The following is a 20,810-nucleotide window of genomic DNA, read 5'->3' on the forward strand; positions in this document are numbered from 1 at the left end:
TCGGGGGAGGGGGGTCCATGTAGGGTTTCGCTCTAGCCCAGGCTGACCTGGAATTCACTAGGCAGTCTCAGGCTGGCCTCGAACTCATGATAATCTTTCTACCTTCAGCCTTGTGAGTACTGGGATTAAAGGCATGTACCACCATGCCCAGCAATTTGTTAATTATTTGTGCGTGTTGGGGGTGAGGTGCTCCAGGGTCTCTCACTGCTGCAAATGAACAACCTTCCAGTTTTACAAGGATGTCTAGGGAATTGAGCCCAGGGCCCACAGGCTTTGCAAGCAAGTGCCTTTAACCATTGCACCATCCATCTCCCCAGCCCCATTACCCCTCCTCCCCAAGGCAGAGTCTCACTCTAATCCAGGCTGACCTGAAATGCCCTCTGTAGCCCAGGCTGGTCTTGAACTCACAGCAGTTCCCCCACCTCTTCCTCTCTAGTGTTGAGATCATAGACCTGCACTCTCAGGCCCATTATAATTGGGTTTCTGAAGATGCCAATTCTCTTAACCTTGGCTGCTTGGTCTAGACCCTTCCCAGGTAGAGGCGTGGGCACCCCCCAAAGCCAAAATAGGAATTGTCTTCCCACCCCCAGCCCCCAGGCCTGTGGGATGCCTTGCAGCCCCCCAGCACTAGCTGGGGGCAGGAGATGCCTGGTGCAGGCCCCACCTCCATGCAGGGCCTCCGTTGCCATGGAGATGGCGCGGTTGCCAGGGCAACCGCCTCCCGCGGGCCTGTCATCCATCACCGCCAAGGCGCCTGGGGCTGGGGAGGAGTGCAGCAGGGGACGCCTCCGTGTGTTTGTGTGTGTGTGTGTGTGTGTCCGTGTGTCCCCACAACAATATGGGGACAGAGGGATGGAAGTCATCTTATCCACGCCTCCTGCCTGACCTTTGCCTGCCCCGGCCAGGACACTGTCTGCCTTGTTGTCTCCAGCCTGGCGTGTCTGACCATACAGCTGCTCTGTGTCCCTTGTCCAGCTTAAGTGACCACCTGACCTTCCAGGGTGGGGAGAGGCATTGGACAGCCAGCTTGGCATGACCTTTTTTTTTTTTTTTCTTTTCTTGGTTTTTTGAGGTAGGGTCTTGCCCTAGCCCAGGCTGACCTGGAATTCACTCTGTAGTCTCAGGGTGGCCTTGAATTTACAGCAATCCTCCTCCCTCTGCCTCCCAAGTGCTGGGATTAAAGGCGTGCGCCACCGCACTTGGTCTTCGGCATGACCCTTTTTGTCCTGGTGTCTGGTAGATCTCCTGCCTCAGCTCTGTCCCCTTCTTGGGTGGAGCCTTGGAGGCTATAGTAGAGTCAGGAAAGGAGAAAGAGAGTGTGTGTGTGCGCGCGCACACGTGCCCATCAGCTGCTTTCATTCAGGTCCAGTTGGTCACCTGTTTGTCTTGCTGTCCATTCAGCCATGGAAAAATTTTTGCAAGTGCAAAGGGCCTGGGGTGGGACTCATCAGGGAAGATTCAGGCCTCCCATAGCTTCTCGTCCAAGAGATTCTTTCTAAGCCAGAGAGCTGGATCAAGGACTTCCTGAGCCCTAACTCACTGAAGCGAGACAAGTGGAGCAGGGTAAAGGGAAATGTGGAGGACCAGGAACACGGGCCTGGCAATCCAGGCCTATCACATGACTATTCAGAAGGCTGAGGCAGGGTGGTGTAAGTTACAGGCCAGACTCAGCAAATTAATGAGACTCAGATACAAAAAGTAAAAACAAGCCTGGCATGGTGGTGCACACCTTTAGTTTTTTTTTGTTGGTTTTTGTTTTGTTTTGTTATTGTTATGTTTTTTGAGGTAGGGTCTCTAAGCTCAGGCTGACCTGGGATTCACTATGTAGTCTCTGGGTGGCCTCGGACTCATGGAGATCTTCGTACCTCTGCCTCCCAAGTGCTGGGATTAAAGGCGTAGATTAAAGGCGTATGCCACCACGCCCTGTTTTGCCTTTAGGTTTTTTGTTTTTCGAGGTAGGGTCTCCCTCAAGCCCAGGCTGACCTGGAATTCACTATGTAGTGTCAGGCTGGCCTTGAACTCACAGAGATCCTCCTACCTCTGCCTCCCAAATGCTGAGATTAAAGGCGTGCGCCACCATGCCCAGCCTCGCCATTGGGTTTTGTTTTTGTTTTTTACTTTATTTGTACTTATCTGAGACACAGAGACAGACAGACAGAGAGAGAGAGAGAGAGAGGGGCAGAGAGAGGGAGAGAGAATGGGCGTGCCAGAGCCTTTATCCACTTCAAACGAACTCCAGACGCATGCACCACCTTGTGCTTACTTGGGTCCTGGGGAATTGAACCAAGGTCCTTTGGCTCTGCAGGCAAACGCCTTAACCACTAAGCCATCGCCTTTAGTTTTAATCCCAGTACTTGGGAGACTGAGGTAGGAAGATTGCTGTGAGTTTGAGTCTACGTAGCGAATTCCAGGTCAGCCTGGACTAGAGTGAAACCCTGCCTCAAAAAAAAAAAAAGCAAAAAAGCTAAAGAGATGGCTCAGCAGTTAAGGCACTCGCCTACAAAGCCTAATGACCTGGGTTCAATTCTCCAGTACCCATGTAAAAGCCAGATCCACAAAGTGCTGCATGCATTTGAAGTTCATTTGCAGTGGCTCCCCCTGGCATGCCCATTCTGTGTCTCCTTTATCTCCCCCTCTGCTTGCAAATAAATAAGTATTTTTAAAAAATACTAGGGAGGGGCTGGAGAGATGGCTTAGTGGTTAAGCGCTTGCCTGTGAAGCTTAAGGACCCCGGTTCGAGGCTCGGTTCCCCAGGTCCCACGTTAGCCAGATGCACAAGGGGGCGCATGTGTCTGGAGTTCGTTTGCAGAGGCTGGAAGCCCTGGCGCGCCCATTCTCTCTCTCTCCCTCAATCTGTCTTTCTCTCTGTGTCTGTCGCTCTCAAATAAATGAATAAAAAATAGACAAAAATAATTAAAAAAAAATACTAGGGAGGATAGAGGGCTTAGCAGCTAAGGAGCTAGCCTGCAAAGTCTGAGGACCCATGTTTGACTCCCCAGATCCCACATAAGCCAGACGCACAAGGTGATGCATGTGCAAGGTTGCACAAGTTGGAGCACAGTCTGGAATTTGATTGCAGTGGCTGGAGGCCCTGGCGTACCAAGTCTGTCTATTGCTCTTGCTCTCTCTCACACCCCTTAAAAAAAAAAAAAACATAAAAATAGGGCTGGAGAGATGGCTTAGTGGTTAAGTGTTTGCCTGTGAAGCCTAAGGACCCCAGTTGGAGGCTCGATTCCCCAGGACCCATGTTAGCCAGATGCACAAAGGGGTGCATGCAATCTGGAGTTCGTTTGCAGTGGCTGGAGGCCCTGGTATACCTATTCTCTCTCTCTCTCTCTCTACCTCTTTCTCTGTCTGTCTGTTGCTCTCAAATAATTAAATAAAAATAAAAAATTTAAAAAAAACATAAAAATAGCCAGGCATGGGGGCACACGCCTTTTATCCCAGCACTTGAGAGGCAGAGGTAGGAGGAGAGCCATGAATTTGAGGCCACCCTGACACTACATAGTGAATTCCAGGTCAGCATAGGCTAGAGTAAAATCCTACCTGTAAAAACAAACAAAAAAGTATAAACAAGCCAAATGTGGTGGCACATGCCTTTATTCCCAGAACTTGGAAGGCAGAGGTAGGTTCCCCATGAGTTGGAGGACAGCCTGGACTAGAGTGAGACCCTACCTCAAAAAAAAAAAAGGTGGGGCTGGAGAGATGGCTTAGTGATTAAGGCACTTACTTGCAAAGCTAAAGGACCCAGGTTCAATTCCCCAGAGCCCATGTAAACCAGATCCACAAGGTGGTACATACATCTGAAGTTCATTGCCAGTGGCTAGAGGCCCTGGTGTGCCCATTCTCTCTCTCTCTCTCTCTCTCTCTCTCAAATGCATAAATAAAAGTGTCGGATGTGGTGGCACTCGCCTTTAATCGCCCTAAGATCGAGGCCACCCTGAGACTACATAGTGACTTCCAGATCAGCCTGGGCTAGTGAGGCTCTACCTTGAAAAGCAAATAAATAAATAAAAGTAAAACATATTTTGAAAAAAAAGTAAAAACAGCTGGGGCTGTGGTCAGCTGTAGAGTGACAGCCTGGAACCCACAGTGAGGCTGGGGGCGTGGTCAGAGGTAGAGTGACAGCCTAGAACCCACAGTGAGGGCTGGGGGCGTGGTCAGAGGTAGAGTGACAGCCTAGAACCCACAGTGAGGGCTGGGGGCGTGGTCAGAGGTAGAGTGACAGCCTAGAACCCACAGTGAGGGCTGGGGGCGTGGTCAGAGGTAGAGTGACAGCCTAGAACCCACAGTGAGGGCTGGGGGCGTGGTCAGAGGTAGAGTGACAGCCTAGAACCCACAGTGAGGGCTGGGGGCATGGTCAGAGGTAGAGTGACAGCCTAGAACCCACAGTGAGGGCTGGGGGCGTGGTCAGAGGTAGAGTGACAGCCTAGAACCCACAGTGAGGGCTGGGGGCGTGGTCACAGGTAGAGTGACAGCCTAGAACCCACAGTGAGGGCTGGGGACGTGGTCAGAGGAAAAGTGACAGCCTAGAACCCACAGTGAGGGCTGGGGTCATGGTCAGAGGTAGAGCACCCATCTAACATGCACAGGACCCTGGGTTTAATCCCCAGCCCTGCAAAAGTAAAAATAAGAGTGTCCTCATCAGGCTCCAGGGAGGCACTAGCGGAGACAGGAGGAGCTGGACAGGGTCACCTGTGGGCCGTGGGAGCTGGCACTTCACACGCCTCCATGAAGACTAGGTCAGGAAACCGAATCTGAGAGTGGAGCCCTTGGCTCCAGGGTGTCTGACAGACCTCTGTGTCCAACTGCTGGGTCTGGGGGTGGAGCCAGCACCTGAGAGGTGCCTGAGGGGCTCCACTTCCCTGCTGATGTCACAGAACTGCTCACTGGCTGTGTTTCTTCTCAGTACAGATGGGGAAACCGAGGCCCAGAGCAGCACAAGGAAGCCCCCAGCAGGGCATCGTGGGTGACACAGGTCAAGGAGTGTGGAGGATGGTGGGAAAAGCGAGTTGCAGGCTGTAATTTCAGCCCTGGTGGAGATAAGGGGTCGTGGGAGAGGGAAGGCTGGGAGATGGGACTGAGGAGCTTAAAACCTCCCTACTGGCTTGCCTGGTGAGGCCTTTGCTGGTGTCCTGGGGAAGTTCTTGTCTTCCCTGGGCCAGATTTACTTTGTGGAGTTGGGAAGTGAGTGTGGGGGTTCCTGGATCCCGATTTGTTGGATGGGAGGCCTTTGATGCCTGGTGAGCTGTATATATCCGCAAGGCCCAAGCCTGGCGTCCCCTCTTTCCTTACCCTTCCCTGGTCACTTGGCAGGAAAGGTACCTGGGTGAGAGGTGAAACCCACGTTCCGGGTCACTGTGTCTCTCTGAGTGTGACATTTTTTCCCCTCCCCAGGGTCCTGGCTACAGACACTGTGTCCCAGCAGGAGCGGCTCCAGGCCATCGCCGTAAGTCCCTCCCACCGTTGTCCTGGCGTATTGGGGACTGGGGCTTGGAGCCAGGACGCTGCCAGTTGTCCACTGGGAAGCTTCTGTCCCGACCTTCTACCCAGAATGAAAATAGCCCCCCCCCCTTATTTTCGTTTAGCCTTCGCACCCTGGGGTGTGCAGATGGGGAAACAAGGCCCACGTCTTGCTTCAGGGACAGGGTGCCCTGGCAGTGGGGCTCCGGAGCTCCTGGTGGGTTGGGGGTTTCCGGGACCCCCCCCCCCACGCTGTGCTGATCAGGCCACTCCCCCAGGAGAAGCGCAAGAGGCAGGCGGAGATAGAGAACAAGAGGCGGCAGCTGGAGGACGAGCGGAGGCAGCTGCAGCACCTGAAGGTGAGGGCGGGGCCGGAGGGCCTGGGGGCGGGGCCTGAGGACCTGGGGGCGGGGCCGGATGAGTTGGGGGCGGGGCCTAGGCGGGATGAGGCTTGTGTGGGCGGGGTCTAGTGGGGTGGGACCTGAGGAGGGGCGCTTACAAGGTAGGGTTTGTGTTGGGAGGGGTCCTAAACTGTGATGGGGATATAGATGGGATCATTCCCAGGGTGGGGGGAGTCTACATGGGCAGCGTATGTGAGGGCCTTGTAGAAGCCACCTGCTTGGGACAAGGCCTGCATTGAGCAAGGATTTATGGGCTTTGACGGGGTTTTTTTTTTTGGGGGGTTTACCTGTTTGTGGCGGAACCTTTATGGGAAAGGACTATGTAGTGTGTTGTGCATGAGGCACGGCCTACTGGGCATATGACCATGGGGTTGGTGATGACAGAGGTGACCAAGACCCCAGTTCTGACCTGCCCCTGACCCCTACCCTACCCTGCCCTAATCCTAACCCTGTTCCTGACCCCAACGCCACCCTGGCTGACCTGCGTCCCTTCTGCCCAGTCCAAGGCCCTGCGGGAACGCTGGCTGCTGGAAGGAACTCCGTCCTCAGCCTCAGAGGGGGACGAGGACATGAGGAAGCAGATGCAGGAAGATGAGCAAAAGGCCCGGCAGCTGGAGGAGTCCATCCCTAGGTGTGCAGTGGGGGAGGGAAGGGGAGAGGGAGAATGAGGTGGGATGGATGGACACGGGTGGAAGCGCTCCTTCCGAATCCAAACGTGAGCACATTGTGCTCTGGGTACCCAGGCTGGGTCCAACACCCCATGATCAGGGACCAGCTCCTCCATATGCTTCAGCGAGGATGCACAGGTGTGGGCCTCTTCCTCTGGGTCCACTGGGAGGCCGAGGTGTGAGCCCTGATGCAGGCCTGACCCAGCCAGGTCCCCAAGGATGAGTTTAGCCACCATCAGCCTCCCTGGGGGCTTGCTGGCGCCAGCCCAGCTTGCTTCCCCAGCCTGATGGACAGGACAGAGGGACAGAACACATGCAGCTGGGCCTACAGGAAGCCAGGGAGGGGTCAGGACAGGGAAAGTGGCCTTCCTGTGGGGGCTGGGACAAAACACCCTGAGCTTCCTGCAGGCCAGAGGTCTGAGTCTGGCTTGGTGTGGGAGAGATCAGGGTGGTGGGAAATGACCAAATTCCAAGTCTGCTGCCATTGAGGAAGAGAGGGCCCCAGGATGAGGCCTGCTGGGCTGCGTCCCTGTGTGGGGGACACTAGGCTGGCCAAGGCTGTGCCCTGGGATCCTGTCCAGACCCTTCTGGGTTCCTGCCTGGAGTGGAGAAGTAGAGTATTGGCTGGGATCTCCTTGCCTAGGGAGCATTTAAACAGCATTGTAGGGGTTCCTGTGGGCTTGAGGGAAGCTGAATGACCCATCCAAGGCCTCAGTTTATCTTCCAGTGAACAAGGAAGTCAATATTCCCTTTGTGTGCATTTTTTGTTGTTGTTGTTGTTTTTCAAGGTAGGGTCTCATTCTAGCCCAGTCTAACCTGGAATTCACTATAGAGTCTCAGGGTGGTCTCACACTTGTGACAATCCTCCTACCTCTGCCTCCCAAGTGCTGGGATTAATGATGTGCACCACCACACCTGGCTTTTTGTGCAATTTTTTTGTTTGTTAGCTGGGTTGGTATTTTTTTAATGCTTTATTTTTTTTAATCTGCAAGGAGAGAGAGAGAATGGGCATGTCAGGGCCTCTAACTACTGCAGTGAACTCCAGATACATGCACCATTTCACTTTATGCATCTGCCTTTATGTGGATACTGGGAAGTCAAACCCAAGTCCTTAGGCTTTGCAGGCAAATGCCTTAACCATTGAGTCATCTCCCCAGCCCTGTGGATTTCTTTTTAATTTATTTTTATTAGATATAAACATATTTAGTATGTAAACAACACATGTTGGTACCATCATTTCCCGCCCCCCTGCCCCTTTTCTGAAAAGGCCTTCCTCATTGGGGATACAAGTCAACCCCATGGGGATTGTGGGTCATGCATTATGGGGACAGCAGTCAGTTATGGGGGCGAGGCAATGTCTATGCAAAATGTCCCAACTTGTGGTGACTCAGGCCTTAGCTGTTTCCCAGTGATACTTGGAAAGTGATACATTTTTTCCCCATCATCCAGGGAGAGCTAAATTTCCTACTGATAAGTAAGTGAATGAGATAAAAAGGTTTGTCTAGCCGGGCGTGGTGGTGCATGCCTTTAATCTCAGCACTGGGGAGGCAGAAGTAGGAGGATTGCTGTGAGTTCAAGGCCAACTTGAGACACCATAGTGAATTTCTGGTGGTCAGCCTGGTGTAGAACGAGACCCTGAGTTGAAAACCAAAGAAGCAAAAGGTTTGGCTGGAGAGATGGCTTAATGATTAAAAGTGCTTGCCTGCAAAGCCTAAGGACCCAGGTTCAATTCCCCATTACCCAGATACACAAGGTGGCACATGAGTCTGGAGTTCTTTTGCAGTGGCTGGAGGACCTGGCATGCCCATTCTCTCTATCTGCCTCCTTCTCTCTCCAATAAGTAAATACATCTTTTGTTTGTTTGTTTTTCAAGGTAGGGTCTCAATGTCAAGCCCAGGCTGACCTGGAGTTCACTATGTAGTCTCAGGGTGGCCTCCAGCTGAATGAACTGACAGTGGTCCTCCTACCTCTGCCTCCCATGTGCTAGGACTAAAGGCGTTCTCCACCATGCCCGGCCCCAATTTTTTTTAAAAAAAAGGTTTGTCTAGTGACTCTGGACACCGCAGATCTGGCCTTGCTACAAATACCAGCTCTGCTGACTGCTAGCTGAGACATGACCTCAGTTTCCCCAGTTGTGAAGTGGTATGATGGAAACAGCACCAAGGGGTGTTAAGAAAAGTTAAGTTCTATCCGGGCATGGTGACACATGCCCGTCATCACAAATAAAAGATACTGAGGCAGGAGGATCACCATGAGTTTGAGGCCAGTCTGGAGCTGCAGAGTGAGTTCCAAGTTAGCCTGGGCTAGAGAGACCCTGTCTCAAGTAAGTAAACAAGCAAGCATTACGCTTGGTGAGCCGTCACATGGAGTGACTTCACCTCACCCTTCACAGGTTGGAGAAAGAGATTGACGTGCTGGAGTTTGGAGAGTCAACGCCTGCCGTCCCAAAGGAGAACCCAGCATCCCTCAGCCCAGGCCGGGTCCCAGCTGTGAGTCCAGCCAAGGAAGAGCACAAGACTGAGCTAGTGATGAATTCCCAGCAGGTGAGGTGCTGAGTGTGAGTACCTCTGCCTTTCCTAGAGCCTGGGAGTCAGCACACTGGGCAGAGCAGGTGCGGGAAGCTGTGTGACCTGGAACATGGTGCTTGACCTCTCTGGACAGGTGTCAGTTCTCTATCTGTGGGAGCAATCAAGGTACCTACCTGTCTGCTGGGAGTGCTATAAGGGTGTGATGAAGACTTAGTGGATGATGGGCCAGAGCCCCAGGTGGAAGCCGCCTGAATGACATTGTAACATCCTCTCTACTGTTCTTTAAATTTAATATTGTTCTTTAAATTTGCTTTTGTGTTCTTTTAATTTTAATTTTAATTTGTTTTTGTTTCTTGTTTTATGAGGTAGGGTTTCACTCTAGTCAGGCAGACCTGGAATTCACTATGTAGTCTCAGGGTGGCCCTGAACTCTCAGCAATTCTGCTATCTCTGCCTCCCAAGGGCTGGGATTAAAGGCATGAGCCACTGTGCCCAGCCTAATTTTAATTTATTTTTGTTTTATTTTCATTTATTTATTTGAGAGTGACAGACAGAGAGAAAGAGGCAGAGAGAGAGAATGGGCACGCCAGGGTCTCCAGCCACTGCAAATGAACTCCAGATATGTGCGCCCCCTTGTGCATCTGGCTAATGTGGGTCCTGGGGAATGGAGCCTTGAACTGGGGTCCTTAGGCTTTACAGGCAAGCGCTTTAGCCGCTAAGCCATCCAGCCCTGCTTTTGTGTGTGTGGCTTTTTTTTTTTTCTCAATTTTTATTAACATTTTCCATGATTATAAAAAATATCCCAATGGTAATACCCTCCCTTCCCCCCCCACTTTCCCCTTTGAAATTCTATTCTCCATCATATCCCCTCCCTATCTCAATCATTCTGCTTACATATATACAATACCAACCTATTAAGTACCCTCCTCCCTTCCTTTCTCTTCCCTTTATATCTCTTTAACTTACTGGCCTCTGCTACTGAGTTTTTTTCCTTCTCATGCCAAAGCCCAATCATCTGTAGCTAGGATCCACATATGAGGGAGAACATGTGGCACTTGGATTTCTGGGACTGGGTTACCTCACTTAGTATAATCCTTTCCAGATCCATCCATTTTTCTGCAAAGTTCATAACTTCATTTATCTTTACCACTGAGTAGAACTCCATTGTTTAAATGTGCCATATCTTCATTATCCACTCATCAGTTGAGAGACATCTAGGCTGGTTCCATTTCCCAGCTATTATAAATTGAGCAGCAATAAACATGGTTGAGCACGTACTTCTAAGGAAATGAGATGAGTCCTTAGGATATATGCCTAGGAGTTCTATAGCTGGGTCATGTGGTAGATCAATCTTTAGCTGTTTTAGGAATCTCCACACTGATTTCCACAATGGCTGGACCAGATTGCATTCCCACCAACAGTGTAGAAGGGTTCCTCTTTTTCCACATCCCCACCAACATTTATGATCATTTGTTTTCATGATGGTGGCCAATCTGACAGGAGTGAGATGGAATCTCAATGTAGTTTTAATCTGCATTTCCCTGATGACTAGTGACATAGAACATCTTTCCTCTTTTTTTTTTTTTTGGTTTTTCAAGGTAGGGTCTCACTCTGGTCCAGGCTGACCTGGAATTAACTCTGTCATCTCAGGGTGGCCTTGAACTCATGGCAATCCTCCTACCTCTGCCTCCCGAGTGCTGGGATTAAAGGCGTGGGCCACCACGCCTGGCTAGAACATTTTTTTAGATGTTTATATGCTATTTGTATTTCTTCCTTTGAGAACTCTCTATTTAGCTCCATAGCCCATGTTTTGATTGGCTGGCTTTTTTTAAATATTTTATTTTATTATTTGAGAGAGAGAGAGGAAGAGGCAGAGAGAGAGAATGGATGTGGGTCTTCAACCACTGCAAATGAACTCCAGACGCATGTGCTCCCTTGTGCATCTGGTTTATGTGGGTCCTGGGGAATTGAATCAGGATCTTTAGGCTTCACAGGCAAATGCCTTAACCACTAAGCCATTTCCCCAGCCTCCTTGTGGTTGTTGGGTGTTTTTTGTTTTTTGTTTTTTTTTTTGTTGTTGTTGTTGTTTTGGTTTTTCGAGGTAGTGTTCTGCTCTAGCCTAGGCTGACCTGGAATTCACTGTGTAGTCTTAGGGTGGCTTTGAACTCACAGCGATCCTCCTACCTCTGCCTCCCTAGTGCTGGGATTAAAGGCGTGTACCACCATGCCTGTCTCTGCTTTTTTTTGTGTGTGTGTTTTAAATATTGTATTTCTTATTTAAGATTGAGAGAGAGAAAGAGAGGCAGATAGTGAGAAAGAGAATGGGGATGTCACTGCAAACAAACTCCAGACACGTGCTCCCTTGTGCATCTAGCTTTATGTGGGTCCTGGAGAATTGAACCTGAGCCCTTTGGCTTTACAGGCAAATGCCTTAACTGCTAAGCCATCCCTTCAGCCCTGCTTTTATGTTTTGTTTTTGTTTTTTAATTTTTGTTTTTGAGGTGGGGTCTCAGTCTAGCCCAGGCTAACCTCATGGTGGTCCTCCTGCCTCAGCCTCTTGAGTACTAGATCTGAAGATATATGCCAGCATGCACAGCATAATATTTTTGTGTGTTTATTTGTTTTGGCTTCTCAAGGTAGAGTCTCACTCTAGTCCAGGCTGACCTGGAATTCACTATGTAGACTCAGGGTGGCCTCGAACTCACTGCAATCCACCCACCTCTGTCTCCTGAGTGCTGGGATTAAAGGTGTGAGCCACCATGCCCAGCTCCCATAATTTTATTTTTATTTATTTATTTGACAGACAAAGAGGGACAGAAAGAGAGAGACAGAGAATGGGCACGACGGGGCCTCCAGCCACTGCAAAGGGACTCCAGACACATGTGCCCCCTTGTGTATCTGGCTAACTTGGGTCCTGGGGAAGAGAACCTGGGTCCTTTGGCTTCTCAAGCAAATGCCTTAACCACTAAGCCATCCCTTTAGCCCCCAGCTCCCATAATTTTTTGTGTGTGTGGTGCTTGGCATTGAACCCCAGACTCACACATCCTGGATGAGAGGTCTGTCACTGAGCTCTGCCTCAGCCCTTTGCTAGTGTCGATGTGTATGGATGCACAGGTACCTGCACATGTGTGTTTGTGCATGTGGAGGCCAGAGGTCAATATTGGGTATCTTCCTCAATCGCTGTCTACTTTATTTATAACATTTTTTTCATTTATTTATTTGAGAGAGAGAAAGATAGAGAATGGGCATGCCAGAGCCTCCAGTCACTGCAGACGAACTCCAGATGCATGCGCCCCCTTGTGCATCTGGCCTACGAGGGCACTAGGGAGTTGAACCTGGTCCTTTGGCTTTGCAGGCAAATGCCTTAACCACTAAGCCATCTCTCCAGCCCTACTTTATTTATATTTTGAGGTAAGGTCTCTTTCTAGCCCAGGCTGTCCTGGAATTCACTATGTAGTCTCAGACCAGTCTCAAACTCAAAGCAGTCTTACCTCTGCCTGCCAAGTGCTGGGATTAAAGGTATATGCCACCACACCTGGCAGAAAGAGGGAGGATGGGCATGCCAGGGCCTCTAGCTGCTATAAACAAACTCCAGAGACATGTGCCACTTTGTGCATCTGGCTTTATGTGGATACTGGGAAATTGAACACAGACCATCAGGCTTTGCAAGCAAGTGCCTTTAACCACTGAACCACCTCTCTAGTCCTTCATACCAGGGCCTTTTGAAAATTACTGTGAACAAACTCCAGACACATGTGCCACTTTGTATATCTGGATTTCTGGGGACTAGAACCTGGGCTGACAAGCTTTGCAAGCAAGGGCCTTTAACCACTGAACCATCACTTCAGCAAACCCAACTCCAGTGCCAATCTTGTTGGGACCCCAGCAAGGCACAGGGTTCCTGTCTTGGTGAGCTATGGCAGAGAAGACAGGTAACAGTATAGCGCCTTGCTGTCATTCAAAAGGCCACCGGCTCCACTGCGTATCAGTCCTTCCCTACTCCATGCCTCTGAGGCCATGGTCTGGAGCCCCGCAGACATTTTCCTGGTTGGCGGAGGCCAGGCTGCTGATGACATGCAATGCCTGTCTGTTGGACACATGGAAATGACCACAGAGCAGGGAGTGGGGTCAGACCTGTGATCAGGGAAGCCCCAGGCACTCTGAGACACCCTCCCCCCCAACCAGGAAACATTAGGTTCATGAAGGAACTTGTAAGCCTTCCCAGACAGAAGGCTGCACAGGAATTTTACAGGTCAGACACAAGGTGATGGGGTTGCTTTCCCACAAGTCCACGGGGGATGGCTTCGCTGGTCCACTCCTGAGCCTGTCCCCTCCTCCAGGCTCCTGACGCTGTAGCCCCAATCCTCGGGCCAGGGATAGGCCCTGGTCAGTGGACGAGGCTGGGTGGCCACGCTGACCCTTCTCTCCTCTCTTGCAGACTCCAGTGGGCACACCCAAAGGTAGGCTTCAGGGGAGACCATGGACTCCATCGCCATCTTGTGGCTGGGAAGGGGATGGCAGGAAATGGTGGGGCCCCCGAAACTGCTGCTGACCGCAGGAAGACTGGAGGCTGCTTGGGTAGTATGGGCTGGGCTAGTGACTACACTTAACATTCTGGGGTTTTTGTTTGTTTGTTTGTTTTCTGTTTTTTGTTTTTCGAGGTAGGGTCTCACTTTGGTCTAGGCTGACCTGGAATTAACTCTGTAGTCTCAGGGTGGCCTTGAACTCATGGCGATCCTCCTACCTCTGCCTCCCCGAGTGCTGGGATTAAAGGCCTGCGCCACCACACCCGGCTTTTTTTTTTTTTTTTTTTACATTCTGAAGATCTCTGGGTGAGGAGCCCAGGTGCCCCACTACAGATCAAGAAACAGGATGCAGCCAAGGCTGGCTGAAATCCCACCCACAACCCTGGCCCAAAGGCTCTGTGTCCTCCCCAGGGGACTCGAGGCAGGTACGCTGCCACTGAGCCGCGCCCCGGACCTATTTTTATGTCTGTCGGTGGGGCTGGCAGTGTGGCCTGCTGACTCTTCGGGCCTGATTTGTTGTGTTAATTATTCATAAGGATAGTTCTCCTTGTCTTACTGTAGAATTAAAAATTAATAATTAAAGAAAATCCACGCCGGCCTCTGAGGCACTCAGCTGAGCAATGGCAGGGGCGGGCTGAGAGAGCATTCTGGGGGGCGGGGGGCCTCCATCTAGGGCTCCAGCTGCACGTCCTGCGTCCCTGCAGGTTTGACTACCTATGGAGGTCTGGGCGTGCCTGTGTGCTGGTGCATGTGGGTCGGGGTTCCTGTTTGTGGAGGCTTGCGTTGAGGGGTTCTTATCATCTCTCTGATCCCATCTCTCTGTGTCCTTCGCCCTGTGCAGAGAAGCGGGTCACTAGCACCCCAGTGCGGACAGCCGATGGCTCCACCATGATGAAGGCAGGTGGGTCACCCCCAGCTCCGGCCACCGTCTGGGGCTGGGTCTTGTTCCTGGGGGTAGCTGGTGGGGTTGGGGGGATGACCCAGGCCTGCTCTCGGCTTGGTATCTGGCGGGTCGTACACCCCTCTGCTTTGCTCCCTGTCACCTGCGCCCATAGGCCCAGGCTTCCCAAGAAGACTGGCCCAGCATGGCAGCTGTAACTTAACACCCATGGCTTCCATTCCTCCTAACCTCAGCCTCGCCTGTGGACCCATGGGTGGCCAGTGACCAGACATGCTCCCACATTCCTCCACATGCTTGCCTCCAATCCCACCCGCTCCAGGGAGGGGCCCAGGGGCAGCACTCTGACCTTAACACAGGGCCTGACCCCAACCTGTATGACAGTGCCCATGAAACTTTCACTGTTAACTCCACTGCTTGTTAACACAAGGCAGGAACTGGTGGTGGCTGGGATATGGCAAGACCCTACCTCAGGAAAAAAAAAAAAAAAAAGGAAACACAGAAGGTCATTCAATAAATAGTGAGTCAGACACGGACACAGTCTGGGGCAGCTGATGTTCTACTGTGGACCATGTTCTGAGGGTAACCATGAAGGCTAAGTGGCTTTGAGTGGGTGGGGTGTCTTGGTCCCCTTGAGGAGATCAGGCAGAGGAGGATGGTCAGAGAGCAGCCAGGTCCTGGAAAACTTGTCTCTTTTCGGGTGGAGGTCATGATGGGATGGTTGGTAGTGCTTAGCATCCTTTCTAGCACTGTGAGGGGACTTCTACCCTTGTCCATGCCTAGGGGCAAAGTCCACATTTGAGAGGCTGCTGTTGAGATTCACTCCTTTCTTGAGGGTTTTATGTTTCCGAACTCAAGACGATCCTCCTGTTTTAGCCTCGCAAGTATTGGGATGATAGGCATGAGCCATCGTGTGAGAACCCGGTGGGTCAGCTGGGCATGGTGGCCAGAGATAAAAGGAAGAGGGGCCCTTGGGGTGGGATAGCAGGATGGGCCTCAGATGCTGAGTGAGGCGTTCAGACCCGAGCCCTTTGCTCTGGGGAGGTATAGAAGGATTCGGAGCTGGGGAGTATCGTGTCCAAATGGGGCACCTGGTGTTCCCAGCGTGGCTGTCCATCTCTGCTTGGCTCTGCGCTACTGGCTCCCCTCCCTGGCTTGGCCGCAGCCCTGTGGGGTACGCGGGGCTGAGTGGACCTCGGGGTAACCCCCTGCCTCTCATGTCAGCCATGTACTCGGTCGAGATTACGGTGGAGAAGGACAAGGTCACCGGGGAGACGAGGGTGCTTTCCAGCAGCACGCTGCTCCCCCGTGATCCATTCCCTCAGGGCATCAAAGTCTACGAGGACGAGACCAAAGGTATGAGACCCCCTGGTGCAGGTAGCAGCGGGCAGATCCTGGGTTGCCCTTAAGCTCCCCACTCATTCTTCAGAAGCCTGCTGGAGGCCGGCCCATGCCCCAGGCACAGGGCTGGGCTCTGGATTCAGGGTTCTGAGTGGGGTCCTGTGTCCATCTTCACTGGTAGGAAGGCACAAAACGTCCAAAGTTCAGAGTGACTAACCAGGTTTCAGGGCAATCACAAGAAGCCCAGGGACACACAGTGTGACAAGACATGTCTCTCAGGTGCACAGGGGGAAGGAGGGGGCTTGGGAATGCATAGCAGGCCGAAGGGAACTGCACTTGGCAAGGATCGCAGAGTGTGTTAAAGGCCTCCTGAGGCTGGGAGGAAGTTGAAGCAAGGAGAGGGTCTGTGACCTATGCTGGAAGCCAGGCTGTGTCCTGAAAATGTTGAGTTCGGGTGGGATGGAGCAGAGATCTGACGTGGATTCATTGTGGTGCTGGGGATGGAACCTTGAGCATGCGAGGCAGGAGCTCGGCCACTGACCACACCCCTAGTACACACTGGGTTCTAGGCTGTCACTCTACCGCTGACCACGCCCCCAGCCCTCACTGTGGGTTCTAGGCTGTCACTCTACCGCTGACCACGCCCCCAGTCCTCACTGTGGGTTCCAGGCTGTCACTCCACCTCTGATCACGCCCCCAGTCCTCACTGTGGGTTCCAGGCTGTCACTCTACCGCTGACCACGCCCCCAGCCCTCACTGTGGGTTCTAGGCTGTCACTCTACCGCTGACCACGCCCCCAGTCCTCACTGTGGGTTCCAGGCTGTCACTCTACCGCTGACCACGCCCCCAGCCCTCACTGTGGGGTCTAGGCTGTCACTCTACCTCTGACCACGCCCCCAGTCCTCACTGTGGGTTCCAGGCTGTCACTCTACCTCTGACCACGCCCCCAGCCCTCACTGTGGGTTCTAGGCTGTCACTCTACCTCTGACCACGCCCCCAGCCCTCACTGTGGGTTCTAGGCTGTCACTCTACCACTGACCACGCCTCCAGCCCTCACTGTGGGTTCTAGGCAGGAGCTCTAGCACTTAACCACATCCCAGGCCCTCTGATTTCATGTTGAAGTATTTTTGTACAGGGTAATAGGTAGTCAGAGACCCTCATAAGAACCCAAGATGCCCAGAGAGCAGGAAGCTTTGGGCTAGAGTTTTTTTTTTTTTCTGAGGTAGGGTCTTACCGTAGCCCAGGCTGACCTGGAATTTAATATGTAGTCTCAGGCTGGCCTCCAACTCACAGTGATCCTCCTATGCCTGCCTTCCAACTACCAGGGCTAAAGGCATGTACTATCACACACAGCTCTAGCATCTTTTCTTTAAGAAATTTACATACCATATTCAGCCTTTTAAAATGTATTATTTATGAGGTTTTAGTGCATTCCCCACATTGTGCAATTATCTCTCCTGTCTAGTTCCAGAACATTCCATCACTCCAAAGGAAGCACTGTTCCCAGAGTCACCCTGTCTCTCCCTAGCCCTTGGCATCCATAAATCCACTTCCTGTTCCTGGGTTTGCCTGTTCTGGACATTTCCTGTTGTGGAGTCCCACACCGTGTGGCTTTTTCTGTCTGGTGCTCCCTGACTCTGATGTCCTTAGTTTCTTCCGAGCTGTAGCGTATGTCAGAGCCTCCCTTCTGTTCATGGCTATGTGATCCTCCATTGTGAACAGAGCATGTATGTGTGTGAGATGCTGAATAAGTTTCTGAAGGAACACAGGCTGGCTTCTCCCCAGGGGCCTGGAGTAGAGCTGAGGCCTCTATTTAATCCTTTCAGGACATCTGGGCTGGTTTCCACAGAAGCTGTGTCATCTGACTAACCCACCAGCAGTGGTCGAAGCTCCAGTTTTCCCACATCCTCACCAGCTATTGCCATGACCCTCTCCTTGTGGTCATTTCTGCTCGATGGTGTCACTTCATCGTGCTTTCTATTCTAAGGCCTTGAGACCTGAGTTCACAGTGGCCTCTGGAGCACCTGGGGTGCTCCTCAGGGTGATCTCGCCCTGCTCTGGAGTGGTTTGGGGGTATAGCTCTGGTCTAACCCCCCCCCCTCGTGTGACCCATGTGGCCCCTGAACAATGCCAGGTCTCATATGCCGACCATAAGTGATCTCACATCCTTACCTCTCTGCTGCCCACTCCTCCCATCCCTGCCTTGCCTTTTTGGGGACTTGTCAAACTGGACTCTGGTTGCCTAGCAACCACCGGAGACCCGTTTTCCTGTGGACGAAGGGCTCGGATTCCAATCTCAGGGAGGCCCTGGCTAGGGGAGCTTCTTGGCATGAGTCATGAGTCTGGACTGGGAAGCTGAGAGTAGAGTTTGTTCCATCTGGCCCTGACCCTCAGCGAGGTCCCTGAGGCCACTCTGCCTCCTCCCCACATACTTCGTGCTTCTGGAAGAAATTTGCAAGGCTGTGGTCCAGAGCTGCTTATTGGGACCATGGCCAGGTGGCCTCCCTGGGTGCAGGGACTCTGTCATTAGCTCAGCATAACTCAGAAGGGTCAAGGCTGGGATTGTCTCAGTGGATAGAATGCTCACCTAGCATGCGCGGGGCCCTGGATTCCATTCCCAGCCCCACGTAAACAGGGCATGATGATTCGTGTCTGTCATCCCGGCACTCTGGAGGTGGAGGTGGAGGCGGGAGGATCAGGAGTTCCAGGCAATCCTTGGCTACATAGTGAGTTCAAGGCCAGCCTGGGCTACATGAGACCTTGTCTCAAGCAAAACAAAACAAACCATTAATCCATGGATGTGATAGTCAGCCAGTCATGGCGGCACATACTTGAGATCCTAGCTGTCAGGAAGCTGAGGCGGGAGGATTGCCATCCCGTTCTCGAATTCATGGCAATCCTCCTGCCTCAGCTTCCGGGGGGCTGAGGTGACAGGTGTGCTCCATCATGCCTGGTCTGTGTCATCAGCCTCCAGGCCGGGCTGCCTGTCTGTCAGCTCATGTTCTGTCTATCCCTGCGCAGTGGTTCATGCCGTGGATGGCACGGCCGAGAACGGCATCCATCCGCTGAGCTCCTCCGAGGTGGACGAACTCATCCACAAAGCCGACGAGGTGACGCTGAGTGAGGCGGGCTCCACAGCTAGGTCAGCAGAGGCCCGGGCGCCTGCGGAGGAGGTCGCTAGGACCACGCCATCAAGACGAGAGATCACAGGAGTTGAGGCCCAGCCTGGAGAGGCCACATCCGGCCCACCAGGCATCCAGCCGGGCCAGGAGCCCCCGGTCACCATGGTCTTTATGGGTTATCAGAATGTGGAGGACGAAGCTGAGACCAAGAAGGTCCTGGGGCTCCAAGACACCATCAAGGCTGAACTCGTGGTCATTGAAGATGCAGCTGAGCCCAAGGAGTCTGCCCCTCCAAATGGCAGCGCTGCAGAGCCCCCAGCCACCACGGAGGAGAACCAGGCCGGACCCCAGGCCACCACCAGCGAACCCCAGGATCTTGACATGAAGAAACAGCGCTGTAAATGTTGCTTGATCATGTGAGCTGGCCAGGCACCCCAAAACCCTGGCCCCTACCCTCTTCTCCACAGACAACCCAGCAGCCCGGCCTTTCCTCCACCCACCACCACACGGACCCCAGGCCACGTGTGTCGTCCCATGTCCCTTGAGTTTTGGGACAGGGCCTCCCTGCCCGTCACCACACCCCCGACACTCACCCCAAAACACTCACTGAGCCGTGTGTCTCTATCTGGTGAGAGAGACAGGTCCACTTGCATTCTCCCAGACCCCCTAAAAAGATGGGGACACCCTAGATCACAGCAGATTCATGTAGGCGGCTCACGTCCACTGAGGTCCCAGCTGGGGTGACCCATGGCACCCCTGCTGCCCCAGGCCAGCCTGTCTGTGCCTTACTGAGTGGAGTGGGATGCGGTCCCTGGGCAAGGCTTTGGCCTCCAATGAGGTGAGGCTGTGCTTCTGGGGCTTAAGGTCTTGGGATGGGGGACAGGATGGGCGCTTCTAGATTCCTCCAGGCTCATGTGCTCCCTGTAATGGATGACGGAGCTCAGAGGGTAGAGAGCCCCTGTCTGGAGAGGGGACTGTCACCCCCAAGGCTGGCTTCCAGACCGGGTCTTTTTGTGGGCAGGACCTGCACGAGCTGCTTCTCCTCTTCAGTTCCTGCCCCCCCCCCACTGGGCCATCCTTCCTCCTGGTGCTAATTTGGGGACCCTAGGGTCACCCCCACCTTCTCATCCAGTCTGCTTGGACCAGGGTCCTGGGTTTCCTCCCACCAAACTCCACAAGTCAGGCCTCGCCTGCTGGGCTTGGAGCATTTCTGGGCAGACAGGTGGCTCTCCAACCTTGGGTTGGAGCAAGGGGACCCCTCCTCTGTCACTCAGCCGGAAGTAAGTCTTCTCACATCCCCCGGCTCTGAGAGTGACAAGGATGGCTGACGCTCAGATGTCCATGCACTCTGGTTGGACGCAGCCACACCTGCCCCCAGACGCAACACACCTGCCCGCAGACCACCCTTACCACTGTGTCGGCTTCAGAGGACAAGGCTCCGTCTTGCTTGGTCCCTTTCTTAGGGTTTTCCAGCCTGGGGCCCAGAGCTCAGGCCACCTCTCAAGCCTGTGCAGCAGGGTTGAGTACAGGAGCCACTCCGGATGGGACCCTGGCGTCCCTCAGTCTGTGTGCTACCCTCTGGTGGCCAGGAGGGGAGGCGCTGTCCAAGGGGGGTGCTGACCTGGGCCATGGCCACTGTTGGCCATGAGACCCCCCCCCTTCCTCCTCCTCCCGAGTCTGCTCCAGTCCTTTGAGCCGTGAGCCTCCGCTGAAGTGTCCTTGCGGTCCCCTTTCTGCTTTTGATGTGTGACGAGGCCCTCTCACCCCATGTTCTTGACTTTCCCAGAGAAACAAATAAAAAAAAAAAAAAAAAAAGCCTGACCAGCCGGGTTCCTGGAGTCCTTGGGTTTCACCTGGGCGGGGA

General features: G+C 52.9%; 1 protein-coding gene across 2 annotated transcripts in view; it reads left to right on the plus strand.

The window, feature by feature from the left end:
• Positions 1-20,762, plus strand: part of Palm (paralemmin) — a 33,312-nt gene extending 12,550 nt beyond the window's left edge. The window contains exons 2-9 of one of the 2 annotated variants that reach the window (XM_045134928.1): positions 5,398-5,449; positions 5,742-5,822; positions 6,365-6,495; positions 8,925-9,075; positions 13,498-13,519; positions 14,427-14,486; positions 15,708-15,839; positions 18,846-20,762. In XM_045134928.1, coding sequence (XP_044990863.1) covers positions 5,398-5,449; positions 5,742-5,822; positions 6,365-6,495; positions 8,925-9,075; positions 13,498-13,519; positions 14,427-14,486; positions 15,708-15,839; positions 18,846-19,366 — 1,150 coding nt within the window. In that variant the 3' untranslated portion in view covers positions 19,367-20,762. The remainder of the gene's footprint in view (positions 1-5,397; positions 5,450-5,741; positions 5,823-6,364; positions 6,496-8,924; positions 9,076-13,497; positions 13,520-14,426; positions 14,487-15,707; positions 15,840-18,845) is intronic. The other variant, XM_045134929.1, reaches the window with a different exon arrangement.
• Positions 20,763-20,810: the final 48 nt, after the last annotated feature.

This window comes from Jaculus jaculus, chromosome 15, assembly GCF_020740685.1.
Source record: "Jaculus jaculus isolate mJacJac1 chromosome 15, mJacJac1.mat.Y.cur, whole genome shotgun sequence".
NCBI classification, from domain to species: domain Eukaryota; kingdom Metazoa; phylum Chordata; class Mammalia; order Rodentia; family Dipodidae; genus Jaculus; species Jaculus jaculus.